At 45.9% G+C, this 14,288-nt stretch overlaps 1 protein-coding gene across 1 annotated transcript; it reads right to left on the bottom strand.

Moving 5' to 3' along the window:
- Positions 1-180: 180 nt before the first annotated feature.
- On the bottom strand, positions 181-11,947 carry LOC144933364 (ras-related protein Rab-5C-like). Its single transcript, XM_078858051.1, has 6 exons — positions 11,810-11,947; positions 9,238-9,407; positions 7,221-7,372; positions 5,120-5,242; positions 2,844-2,937; positions 181-572 (listed from the first exon to the last, which is right to left on the bottom strand). The coding sequence occupies exons 2-6, from the start codon at positions 9,347-9,349 to the stop codon at positions 454-456; spliced, it is 600 nt and encodes a 199-aa protein (XP_078714177.1). The 5' UTR covers positions 9,350-9,407; positions 11,810-11,947; the 3' UTR covers positions 181-453.
- Positions 11,948-14,288: the final 2,341 nt, after the last annotated feature.

Consider the following 14,288-nt stretch of genomic DNA (forward strand, 5'->3'; position numbering starts at 1 on the left):
TTGCACTTTGAGCGGTGAGGTCACAGTGTATTGTAAAAGCACAAATAGGACTTATGCACATTGCGCATCACAGGCACACCCACGCGAGACGGCTTGACGTGGGCAAGACCGACGGTTACACAACAGCGAGAGCACAGTCCTTTTAATGTTTCATGCAATTTATTATTTTTTTTACTCGCCACGGTCAGTCAACGCAACAATTGATACCCGCACACGTAAGCCACATACACACTGTACAACGTCGCTCACAAAAAGTTTACAGATTCATACGCGTTGCATTGCAGATGCTCTCCTAAAATTGTTTTGAAAGCAATATTTATCAAAACATTTTTTAAAATGTAATGTTGATTTAGAAAATCCACAGTCCGTCAATTGTAATGTTGGCCATACCTAAATTTGTTTTAAAAAAATGTGCACGTTTGTGTTGTTTGATGCTCTCTACGTGAATTAGGGTCAACAGCAAGAACTACTCTCTGGTTCGGCTGCCGATTCCACCGTTTGCTCTAAACGGATAGCGTTGTTCGACTGGAGTCTCTGCGAGTCTTCTTGAGAGCGCCTGGGCAGTTTGCTGGCTGTGGGTGCGAGAGGAAGAAAACACCATCAAATGTACAGGGTGGTGCAGATGTCTTGTGACCCTTAATTAATTCTCTAAAACTTCTGAAAAAAATTTAAGTACGGTTTATTCAAAACATAAATGAATATGCCAAGGAAAATAATGTTAGGGTCAATTAATTGGGGGGTCACAAAATATCTGGATCACCCTCTGCACATACCTATGTCACTTTGTTTTACATTACATAGTCCATGGGCCAGAGAAGACTTTGGTATCATCTTTTAGCACAATATTAGCGGGACATAATTAATTAGATGGCAAATGTGAGCGAATTCGTTGATAACCCACTTATTTCAATGCACTTTTATTGGCCACATAAAGACATTGGGACCGCTAAAATGAAGCCAGTTCGGGAGGTACCCCACAAGTTAAATATCTGGGCTGGGCTCATGGACTAACATGCTTGAAGTAAAATAATTATTACAATAAAGAATAAATAAAAAATAAGTTTAAAAAAAATCCAAATTGTAGTTATGAGATGAATAATATAAAAAGCTAAAGGTGCAACCCTCCAATTCTTTGCTCTTGTCATTACTCGTAGAAAAGCCTCTACAAATCAATAACTGCCCCCTACTGGCAGACTTATGCCCTATACTGGCAAACACGCATGGATCTTGTATTGGTTATGAAAACCCCCGTTAAACGTTCGACTCCATGTCCTTTTTCAAGCTAAGGTGCTAAAGTCATCTATTGCCCAGATCAACAGCCGCCCCTGGGGGTGGTCTACCCCTGCATACTCCTGGATGGGCAGAGGCAGGGGAATTTATGAAACTTTCTCAATCTTTGAATGGATAAGGCAACATGCGGATTGCATGTCTAGCATGCTGACCATTAAGCCGTGGTAGCATCACAATGAGTTCAATATTTTTATTTAGTTATTATTAATGTAAAACAGGGCTTGCTCTTCAAATTACAATATCATACTCTTATATAAGCGCACACAACTTTATCTATCTGTGATGAACGCTGCACTTTCCGTCGTTTTCATGCAGGGGGTGCTGCAAACCTACGCGCCCATATAATTGTATAATGTCGTCAGGTCATGCACAGCCCCAAACCCTGCACGAACTCTCTCCAGAAGTCGTGGCTAGCAGACCTTGACATTAGCATTAAAGCTCATGAACATATCGCCTTTGCGCAAGAGATAGAATGTACAACCCATTGTCAGTCCACTGCTGGATAAGCCCCACCCCCCCATGCTACGTTGGTCGTGGGGACAGTTTAAGTGTCCTCACCCATGCTTGTCAGTGTGGGTTGGTGAAAGGGTGGGGCGGGGGGGGGGAAGTGAGGGAGGGGGGGGCGAGGGGTGGAGTGGGGGGCAGGACCGGTTCACGTAATTTAGAGTTTCCATATATGGAAGCACCAGAGAGTTCTGAATGGGAAATTCATCTTGTTGACGTTAATCTGTTAGCACAATTCGAATATATATAGAAGCAACAGAAATAAAACACAAGGGAAATCAACCGGTGTAGAGAATGACGTGTGAAATGGGTTAATAACTACCCTGCTTTCTTCATACAGTTTATCTCTTCGTCAATAGCTGTCCGAGGTATGCATTACAGTGTGACAAAAGAAGACGTTCATAATCCGTTTACATGATACTCTGCTATTTACATGTGGACCAGAAACAAGGACACTAACAAAGAAAGAGGAACACAACTTTTTTTTTTAAGTCAAAGAAACATGAGAGATTATTGTAATTATGCTGATAAACATTGGGCGGGACACATGGGTTATGCAAGTTAATGACATAATACTAACTATATTCTTTGGGTCACGTTTCGGTCGCAACACAAGCACCTGGTGACGATTGCTTGTGTTGCGATCGAAACGTCGTGATATTGTTATTTTTTTTTCTATCTACGTGGCTTTACTGAAAGACCCAAAGAATATGAATTCCTGCAGTCACGAAAGCTTTAAGTCAAGATATAATATTAACTCTTAAGAAAAGTAAGTGGGCTTGGGCAGGACGTGTCATCAGAGGAGATGATGGCTGGTGGTCGAGACTAACAACAGAGTAGCAGCCGAAAGAGGGAACGAGAGGAATCTATTTCGGTGATGGGCCGATTAAATCAGCTCATGTGCAGGCACTAGATGGATTGTTACATCGCAAGAACGTAAGATAAAGTGATGTATTGGGGAATAATTAATGCAGCAGTGGATAAATCACGGACGCTGCTATTGCTGCTGCAGATGATGATGATGATGAATAGGCAGTGGCAGCACTGACCCAGGGCTTGGAAAACATCCTGCACGTTCATGGCAGTGAGGGCCGAAGTCTCCATGAAGAGGAGTCCCAGGTCCTCTGCGTACTGCTTGCCAGCCTGCATTGCGCACGCACGCAGAACCATTGGGTACAATTTGGTGCGGGACGTCTGGTCACTTTGAGGTTTAATGTACACAGCCCTTTGTCCATCCACTGCTGGAAAGCCTCCTTATTGCCTTGTGCCGGCAGTCAAATGCCGTGTCGGCAGTCAACTGACAAAGGGCTGCACCTGTAAATGTGCGTGTCATATTGCAATGGAGGATGTCAAGTCCAAGAACGTGCTCATGTAATAGGTCATACAGTGTGTACCACCCTCACGCATATATATATCATAATAATAACTTACATTCCTTTGTCAAGTCACTGCTGGATGAAAGTCTCCCTGCGTCATGAGTCATGGGGGTTGTGTGACCATAATTTACCACGCTGGTAAATGTGGGTAGATGAAAGAGGGGCCCAGGACTGGTTTAGACATCATTCGCCACTGACGTCAGTGGTGGCTGGGAATCAAATTTATGTAGCCTCACCACTCTGCTACCGTTCCACCCTGGAGTTTTAATCTTGTTCACATTTATTTTCGATTCATGGGGACACACACAATGCTGGAGAGGAGGACGACGTGTGGAGACACTTGTGCAGTACCGAAGCAATCGAGGGAAATTGAGTGTTCAGGCGGTGCAAATGCACCATGACTCACGAGCCAGAGGGGCCCAGGCGTCAGGCTACGAAGAAGTGGGGGGGTATTGGACAAGGGGCCCCATGTCGTTCCTTGCCCCACAGCCGATGCTAACAACGCTACGCCACTGTGCATGGGCTTGATTAAAACAGTGTATTACTTGTAGGAACCTCCTGGTTACACCAACCCACAGGGGATTATTCTGTCCGTCCGTCGTGCATCCAAACATGGGAGGGGTGGGGCTGGGTGGAGAGGGGAGGGTGGGGAGGGGCTGGGTGGGGAGGGTGGGGAGGGGCTGGGTGGGGAGAGTGGGGCTGGGTGCGGGTGGGAGGGGTGGGGAGGGGCTGGTCACCCCGTGGTGCCCTTATCGACGTTTAACCTACTCACGCCAGCTTGTGCCCGCCCTCACAGTCGGCCATATTTGCGGAATACACCACGCCGCCGTTGACCCTGGCCATTGACCGAGCAACCCAACGTTCCTACCAGCTTCCTCCGCAGGAATGTGTTAAGAGCTGTGCCAGGTGTGGTTATGAAAGTATAATATTACATTTATTATAATTGACGAGGATATCTGACAGCAAATGTCCTCTTTTTTACGTCCATTAATAATTTGGGGGATGTGTGGCAAACACATTTTTCCTTTTCAAATGACATGATTTGCAATCCTTTAGAAGAAGGAGGCAGAACTAGAGCAAAATAAATATTTTAAACTAAACTTTTCGAGAAGCGACCTGGCCACAAATGATAGTTCAACGAAGTGCTTATCATGTGAAAAATTATAGCAGCCAAATACTCTAAACAAATGTTTCTAAATGTGGAGGCAAAAGCCGAAGGACCCAGACAAAAATGCACACGAGGAGAACATACAGACTCCAAATATACAGGCGTCAGGGTCGGGATTGAACCCACGACCCTCTTCATACCAGGCGAGGGAGTTAACATCTCGCCACCATGGCGCCCAATATTAGTGGGCGGGTGGCCAACACCATGCCTGGCCGCCTCTTTCTCTCCAGTACAGATCTTTACAGATTGCACCAGGTATTCATTTAAGTCTGAGTCGACATAGGGGAGGCCCAGGCCAAGTTACAATACTGTATTTAACACTGTTATTGGTCGTGTGCAGAAATCGAACATGGGGTTTCCGGTTTGTTGTACAGAGCGCTAATCACTGCTTCTCTCTCGTACAAACACACAACCACAAGCATTACGTGCACCATCACGGCCATCCACTCCCAGTAAAGTCAGGTTGTTATAAATGCTTTCCAACTAAGGTTGAAAGTATTAATACATTAGCTCTGTCAATATGTATGAAACCCGGCCAAATCAATAGAAGGGGTGTCAAAACATGGAGGCACAAATATGAAAATAAACTTTGCCCTGATAGCTACCCATCAGATTCCGTACTGCTACTAAAATATTTCCAGGGACAAACACATTTTCAAAAGCTTTATATAATCCATGTTCATGCATGGTTTGTCTTCCTTGTTTTGCAACCTTTCTGAGTTCAATATCCATCGACAAGTCCGCAGGCTACCGCACCGTGCTGAAGCCGCTGTCATCTCACCTCGGTTTCCAGGTCCCTCTTAGCTTCCAGGTCTGCCTTGTTACCAGCGAGCGCAATCACAATGCGTGGAGGTCCCCTCCTCTGCAGCTCTTTCACCCACTCCTGAGCTCTTACAAACGTATCCTGCATACCCAGATAAACGGTGGAGCGGCGGCAGAGTGGTTGGCAGATTTCACCGGCGTTTTGTCGATTTCTGGCTAACGACTAACATCAGTAGGCAGACCCAGACTGCCCTATGGCCAGTCCGGGCAAATGCCCAGTGAGCCGGTCCATTCCAAGGGCCGGTGGGCTGGTCTGTGTTGGGGAAATTGCAAATATGCTCAGAGTAAAAGAAATGCATAATATATTGTTTTTGTTAAAATATTTTATAACCTCTAATGTGTACACTTCATTGCTTATGTATTGCTCGCAGTGTGCATTAAGTCCCATATTCGGCAGCCCCAAAGATTCTTCCTCAAGGGGTCCCATTTGTTTTGTGGACCCAGCCAAAATGGGCCAATGAGATCGCACCGCGAAATAAAATGAATATGTCACATCACAAATCTAGCTCCTATGCACATTGTCGCACAGCCTATAAATAAATAAATAAAGATTGCCCATAGCCCGAATTTGGGCCGGTGTGTTTACAAATGCCTGGGACAATTTTTGTTTTTATCTGAACTCATTTTGCCTCTGAACCCCTTTAGCAACCCACACTCGCCAGCATGGTGAAGTATGGTTCAAATAACCTTCACTCCTGACATGGTGTGGAAATGCATTGCATTGACAAGCAGCTGCAAGTTAAGGGTTCTAATAACACTGCAAAAAAAACAGACACCCATCATAATTATTATAATCATCGTCATCATTGTCATCTCATATAGAACAGTTCCATTAGGTTACCAGCAACTCATTTGAAATGAGTTAACGTATTATACAGCTTTTGAAAAATTGTCAATTTGATCAACATCGTTATGACACTGGTACAAAGTATCGTATTCTTACAAATACGACCATGGCATTGCTCAGCAGATTGGGCACACCTCACAAGAATATCTTGCTTGGATCTTAACAATAATACCCAAACACATGCCAACTAGGGATAAAAAGGGCGCTTAAACCCTCCACTTAAAGAACAACACCTGTAGCTATTTAAACTTCTGCTCTTTTTAACAAAGAAGGAAAGGTGTGCCTTATGAGCAACGCATTAGCTGTTGCACTTGGAAATAATTGAGGCAGTGGAGGTGAAATGTCATGAATTCAAAAACGATGGGATTATATAACGGAAGGCAGCGATAAATAGGTGTGGTGGCACTCAACGGCACTCGTCCTGACAACTTATTGACCTTAAACTTGTTCACACGTGCACCACACTGGTCGGGTTTGATCCACCGTCAAGCAACCAGAAGTGGCTCCTTGTCAACGAAACTCTCTTGGAAATCTATCCTCACGGGGGCATCCCATCGTCACTTCATTTTCTACGTAATTTTACCCTAACTTTACCCTCATTTTTCTATAGGGCATCATGCCATGAGATGAAGCATTTATCTCCATCCCTCACAGGGCAGTACAACTTATCTGTGTGAAGAGAATAGTCGACGGAAGCAGACATCTGAGATCCATTCGATTTCAATTTTGAATGTTGATGTGCAATTTTATTGAGGGACTCTGTTGTCTTGGGTGTGGTCTGGGACTGTACTTGCTGTTGTTTTGCTACTTGCCCAAGCTTAGGAATTGGTGTACAGTACTTATGCATTGTGAACTTGTATACTTTATCTATCTTATGTAATTATGTTTGGTGCTTTGCTTTCCTTTCCTACACTTTGGACTCCGCTCGTTTTTGTTGTTGTAACTTTCTGACCCCATGCCCCTATTGGACATCTGTGAAAAAGAGCTTCATTAGCTTTTCGGATTTCTCCAGGAAAAATGAAGATTCTGATTCTGACCTCTGGTTCACACAGTTGGCGGGTGGGGGGGGGGAAGCCCTTTCCAACTCTCTTCCAGGGACAGTAATGTTTGTCACGTGACAGCGAAGCTGATAGTTTTCTCAGAGCTCTAACTCCTGAGCCACCCAGCCACCTCGCCTTCCTCCAGCCAATCAGCAGCAGCAGTTCTTGCTCACCTTCCTGGTGATGTCGTAGACGACAATGGCAGCCTGTGCCCCGCGGTAGTACATGGGCGCCAGGCTGTGGTAGCGCTCCTGCCCGGCAGTGTCCCATATCTCAAACTTCACCGCCGTGTCGTCCAAGTGCACCACATGACTTGTGTAGGCCGCTAGACCGATCAACAGACAGAAGTTTATCATTATAATCATCGATCATCATCGCTGAATGTTGATACAGCACCTCCCACGCGGTACATCTCAAGTTGTCCTGCGGCAGGGGACCCCTAGCGACAGCTGTCCCATGCATTGAGGCAGAAGTTGAATGTAGCACCGGACAGAAAGTGGGCATTGGAGTGCTGGTAGGAGGTGATGTGTGCTGTGTGTTATCCAAATTACGCCATTTGAAAGTACAGTAATGTAAAACATTCGGAAAATGTTATACCATGTTGGAGGCACACATGGCATACATTTTAATTATTTAACGTAATGGGATTGTTTAAGTCCACCGTGAAGTGAACGGTGCATAATGTTGCTGTTAATACGCCAACAATATTAACATGGGTGGCTGCTGGGCACAAACCACAAATCTCTGCAGCAAGGGGCAATTCTGCTCCGACTGGGCTATGATCATCATCACTATCAGTCCCTTAGTTGTTGAGATCATGAGGGCGTCAGTGATTAGTTGACAATAAGCCGTCTCTACATCGTGTGGTCTTTTGCGAGCTTCACAATGTTTGTCCCTTGATCTCGCAGAAGTTAGAGGTCGGAGTAGAGCATGCACAGGTAGGGTCGCCACCTCTAAGGGACAGAAAACGGGACACATCATGGGAGGAAGAATATCTCACCGTAATAGGGGAGAACTACAACTGACAAAAATCAGGAATCTTAAGATAGGATGTCCTGGGAAAATCAGAAAAGGTAGCAACCATCTGCACACGTCATACTACGTGACTCAATTTTATTCCTTAAATGGTGTCAGTTTTGTTGGCAGATAAAAGGGTAAAAGACCAATTATCATATTTTGCTATTGGCAAAGGAGGTTCCAATGGGGTCACAATGACATATAAAGTGAACAATGCAGAACAATGATGAACGGGATGGTAATGTATTGTATCGTGTATACAATCATTACCTGTTAGTCTGGTTTGCTTTGCCAACCTTCTCATATATTGGGCAATGAACTATCATGTCTACGCAGAATTTTAAATCAACAGCTAAATAACAATTTTCTCCTTACATGAGCTACAGTTCTTTTTGAAAAAAAAATAAGTCGTTATGTAAAATGGTGGTTTAAAAACGGAGTAGGATAAATATTTGTACAGCCACTGGCCTTGCTGTACTACCGTTAATATGACATGGATCAACCACGTCGAAATTGACCAAGACAATGGAACAGTAAAACTGGCAGATGGAAAGAGGGACACGTGGATCAGAGAACACATGCAAGGTAGATGCATTGTATCAACTGTTAAGACACGTAGTTGAGCTTTGACAGGGGATGATGACCGGTGGTCGATAAAAATGGCATTTGCAGCCATTTAGGGAACGCATCCGAGACGACGTCCATTGCGAAGATGGAGGGACGACGTCACATCGTGTGCAGGAACTAGATGAATCGTCGCATCGCGAGACTGTGAGAGATGGTGACGGCACAGGGAGGCCTTTAGGGGCGCCACAGTGGCGAGATATTAACTCCCTCGCCTGATGTGCAGGAGGTGGTGGGTTTGATCCCGACCCTGACGCCTGTATATTTTGAGTTTGCATGTTCTCCCTGTGGTCGTGTGGATTTCTTTTTCCGGGACCTCGCATTTTTAGAAACATGCGTTCAGAGCATTTGACTGCTATGAAATGTCTACGTGTTAAGCCACTTCGTTGAGCTAGCATTTGTGGCCAGGTCGCTTCTGAAAAATAACTACAAAGCTCAGTGGGCCTTACCTGGTGAAATAAAAAATAGTTATCCATCAATGGATAGGTAATAGCCGATGACGACAACGAGGGACTTCTATCCTGAGGCCCACATTTGACATGTGCTTGCCTCCCACAGTGGGCTCCTCGAAGGGCTGGAAGGTGTTGGTGGCGAGACGGTGCAGCAGGCTGGTCTTCCCCACGTTCTGCTCTCCCAGCAGCACGAGCTTGGCGTGCTCCATCGCTCCCCTCCTCGCCCTCCCTCCTCTTCGTTGTCCCTTCTCCCGTCTGCGTGCTGACCTTCAGGAGGCATTCACTCATGTCATCAGTATTTGGCTGCTACACATTTCCACGTGAGAATCCACTTTTTTGTAGAAAACTTACATTAGGCTTCACATCCCTCCAGTCAGACAAGTCATTGTATTGATTGGCGCGCACCTCCGATTGGCACGGTTGGCTACGTACGGTGCGAAAGAAGTTTAACATACTGTACATACATTCGTCATAACCAGGTGAGAGCCAAATTGAGACAGGCTACCATTCAATAGGCAACACAGCAAACATTACGTGGGTGGAACGATGCGTCGCTTAATGTCAATTATTAAGCTGGCAATGTACACGTAACAGCCTTATGCCAATCCACACACCGTGTGGGTCATGCGTCGTGGTGGGTAATATGACCATACTTCACCAAGTTGGTCAGTGTGGGTTTGAAGATGGGGAGTGTAAAAGTTGACCCCTACAGCAAAACATTGGATGTTGATGCACTGTCCTCTGTTGCCCACCACGTCCCTCCGGCAGCAGCCGAAATCAACCGGTTAGTGTCGTGTCGGTGGTTACCCATTTGTCTTATTTCACCAGGTAAGGCCCACTTAGCTATATAGCTCTAGTCCAGAAGTGGCCTGGCCACAAACGATAGCTCAACAAAGTGGCCTATCACGTGGACATTTACGGCAATCAAATACTCTAAACGCATGTTTTGAAATGTTGAGGGAAAAACCTGGAGGAAAATCCACGCGACTACGGCGAGAGAGAGACATGCAACCTTCAAATATACAGCAGGCGTCAGTCGGGATTGAACCCCCGATCTCCTGTATACCAGGCGAGGTAGTTAACATCTCGTCACCGGAGCGCGGTGATGATGATGGTAGGTGGTCGAATCTAATGACGGAATGTCAGAAAGTCTGTGAACACCGTACGTTAATTACAAAGGGTGAGGTGGGAGGACTCCAGTACTGTAGTTTAATGACAGGTAAAGCAAGTTCAATGTTCAGGCAGCTTAAAAGCAGCTTCCCACATTTATGACCCACGATGCTCGGTATATGTAATTTGCATGACGGTAAATCGCTTATGATGAACATGTGGGGGAATTCAGCATGCTTCCATGCCAGCTCCGGCACCACACGCCAACTCGAATTATAAAGTATGAACCAACAGTCACGAACATAAACATAGAGGTCGTGTGCCCCAATTCCTTACTACACTCAAAAGCACGTTTAAATAAGTATTTAATTTATAAGTAAACACACGAATCATTGTATTCGCATGCAGTATTTGGGAACTGTATTTTTCGCTTACGCAAATATATACACCGTTACAAAATCTCTCTGCAAACCAATACCTTATAATGGACAGGTAATTTTTTTTTTAAGAACGTGACCTTTAATGGGAAACTGGGTTCTTCAGTTAAGAACAAAGTAACACAACTACCCTAGTCATGTGGCATAGAGCATCGCATCAGTTCCCTTTGAATGTTAACATCCGCAAGTGCTATAGCAAGGACGACGTCGTCATTAAATTGGTAAAGTCACGTAGGTATAAAATAAAACAGTCTGCCTCAGCAGCAGACCATGCTTTCCCACCTGATGATGGACGCTTGTGTTGCGCCCAAAACGTCGTGATCTATTTAATTTTCTACCTACGTGACTTTACCGAAAGAACCAAAGAGTATGGATTCCTGCAGTCACGAAAGCTTCAAATCAGGATTGTCACTAAATTGTTTTACAATGAGAAGACTTCAACAGCCCCGTATCATACCGTGTCAACTCATACGGGTTAGTGGTTACCCTGTATTCCTGTAGATGGAAATTTAATCGGCAGGTCCATACGGCGTACAGCCGTTTCAATACGGTTAACAAAAATGCGCGTCCATTTGTTTGCGTTTCTCCCTTGAGATGGGACTTTGTAGGACGAACGTAGAGACTTATATGGGCACGAGGTGACCAATAAGGTCTGAATTGGTCTGTAATAAGATAGAGCACTGACAAGGGGTTGACAGGTGTGTCGTATGATAACACCACCACGCCAGGCGCAATGGAGATGTTGTTTCCATTTCGGAGGGCAGCATTATAATCACACACACCCGTGACACCTACAATCTGCCTGCGTTCACATTCCTGTAGGGTACAGTGTGGGTTACAACTCAGCCGCGCGGCCAGAGCCAGTGGCCTGGAGGCGTTTAGAAAACAAAAGTCAACACGAGCGTCTGAAACAAGCACAAAAACAAGTCCTGCTTTGACACACATCGCTTCACTCGTCACGACCGCCACCTGGTCTACGACTATACGACATACACGCGCAGTTAAAACAAGTTTGATCTGAACAAAGACATTCAATTGTATTCGTTGTAAAATTGTTCGACGCGAGATTTTAAAAAAGAGACGACCTCCCAAATCGACTACAAGCTTGACCAGAAGACTCACCGCCGCGTGTTAGTTCTCCATCGGTAAGCGTCGCTGCGTGACACCTGGCAGATCCCACGCAGTGACCGCCCTCTCTCCCCTCTGCCCCGGTGGCGGTGACAGCTCCACCCGGCACCTCCTCCCAGCCACCCGCAACCAACCGAGCAGCGCACGTCTCACCTGGCCACCAAATCTGATCTCCCCCCCCACCACACAAACCCTCTGTGAAACCACCGATCTTGCGGTAAACACGGCCGACAAAAAAAGACTCGCTTCACGTGCATCTCGGTGTTTTTTTATTTATTCTCCACAACAAAGTTACCGGACAACACAAATGTGCATGGGTGGGAGTGGTGGCGAAGTGGTTAGCATACTGCGATGTGAAACCCGGCATTGAGTTGTTGGATTCCTGGACGTGAATAATTATGTCTATCCATTGTCGATCCACTGCTGGAAGATGCCCCCCCTCCCCACCGCCCATCCCTCTTCGTTCAGTGCCGCTACCGTCCATCTCGCTCCTACACATGAACTGATCCCATCGCCCCTACTGCCGAGGTGGTCGTCCTCATTACGTTCACACATTTGGCTGCCATTCCGTTATCAGTCTCGGCCAGCGACCATTATCCCGTCTAGAGATATGTCCGGCCAAAGCCCAAATCATTTTCTTGTTACTGTGGATGCCTCACACTTGTGTTTGTTCCAGATTAGTGTTCCCCTTTTCTCAGCGTAAATCCAAGCATGCATCACATTCTCCTTTGTACACTTGGACGTGGTTAACATTGTGCGATATTCATCAGTCATGCATCCCACCACTTCCTTCAACCTGTGCTGACCAAAGTGGTGACATCAAATCCCATGACCAACACGGCTGAGGCCTTCGATCAACACTAAATTGAGAAAGGGACGTGAATAATTACCACCAAACCACAGCCACACTCGTTCCTCACAACCAACCCCGAACGCGCGTTTCACAGCCCCTTTAAACCCTCCATCTCCGCCCTCCTTCCGAATCCACGTGTCTAGCACGCCACGTGCATGTGACGTCAGTGCTCTTTAGTCCCTTGACCCCCCGTCTCGTGTATTCCCGTGCGTGCGATGTTGAGTGCGGAGATTGTGTCTGTGTGGTGCGAGTGTGTGAGGGTGGCTGGGACATCCCCTCCACCGCGATGCATGCATTTAATGCTCAAACATATATATGGGCAAATGTTACATGCAAGGTTGAAATTGAGTGTTTGGTTAAGCTTTCCTGGATAAACCGTAGCCTATGAGATATGTAAGCCACGGTGTTCGCATTGATTTTGGTGCTCCCGTGATGGTTGTAATATTTGCACTCAACCATCTAAATGCATGGTTGCTGCGAATAGGAAAATGCCCTGAAATTTGGAAGGCAAGATGTTTGTATTAGTTTAACTATAGTTTTCTATGTACACAGCCAACATGTTAGTCTCAGCCTATATGAACAATCATTACTACAAGACATGATCGATCCACGATTGAAGGCTCCTCTAAGAATCAACCATGTCGAACTTGAGACAGAATTGACATTAACAATGCACAAATGACACAAGCAAATCTACATAAAAGATATTGACTTTTGTAGCTTTCCCTTCATGTATACCGTCGGAAATGCACATCGTATATGGTTTGTATATATATATACTTACCTGCAGTTGCGGACACAGGCCCATAGGGGGTGCCACCCTGAGCTGGGGAAAGTCAGAGAGAGCCGGACCATTGAGGGGCCGGGTTTTCCCCACCCCAGACCCCAGGTGAGGGGTTGGGGGGTTCTTCCAGAGCCCCCTGGAAGGTTCCAGAGAAGGGGCGGTACCGGGGGCAGGGAGCCCACGAGAGGAGTATAAAAGGGGCACCTCTGGGACAAGCTCGGGGCAGTGTTCCGAAGACGAAGAGAGAAGACCAGCCTAGCTAGGACCCTGGGACCCGACGTCCTTGTCAGGGCCAGGCCGAGCTCGGACCAGTGGTCAGGACCCGTACCTTGGCTGGGTCGGGTCAGTTATCCTCCCCTAGGGCACAGTTAGCCGGAGGGCTGAGAGCCAGGGTTACTAAATGTGAGGGCACGCTAGCCCGGAGGCTGTACCTCTAGATATAGTGGGAGTTAAGGGGAGTTCTATTATAGTTATAAATAAACCGTCTTGCCTCTAAAGATAACGTCTCCAGTCTCGGTGGAACCCACTACACATGTACATATATGTGTTGTAGTAAATGCAATCAAAATCGATATATTCAGTAATCTTTATTACTATTTTTTCGTATAATACAGTAACCGAATTTGACAAGGCAGAAGTGAAAAGTATGACAATGAAATCACCGAATATCCCCTTACTATACCCCATTAAGTTGTGATCTGCAGCAATTATTAATCAGCTCTGCTTTAACATCTAAATGATCGTTTAGTAGTACTGCACACCAACACATGTGGAAATTTAATTGGCAATACAGCACTTTTTTGGAAGCGTTTGGAAACCACCATCCTTACCAAAGT

The sequence above is a fragment of the Lampetra fluviatilis genome, chromosome 1 (assembly GCF_964198595.1).
Source record: "Lampetra fluviatilis chromosome 1, kcLamFluv1.1, whole genome shotgun sequence".
In the NCBI taxonomy this organism is placed as follows: Eukaryota; Metazoa; Chordata; class Hyperoartia; order Petromyzontiformes; family Petromyzontidae; genus Lampetra; species Lampetra fluviatilis.

Excerpts from the sequence above, each read along its gene's own strand:
- LOC144933364 (XM_078858051.1), bottom strand. The coding sequence starts at position 9,349 with ATGGAGCACGCCAAGCTCGTGCTGCTGGGAGAGCAGAACGTGGGGAAG. Across the intron at positions 5,243-7,220 it reads TCTACGACATCACCAGGAAG|GATACGTTTGTAAGAGCTCA; the intron begins GTGAGCAAGAAC and ends CTGGGTATGCAG. Across the intron at positions 573-2,843 it reads GGATGTTTTCCAAGCCCTGG|CCAGCAAACTGCCCAGGCGC; the intron begins GTCAGTGCTGCC and ends TCGCACCCACAG.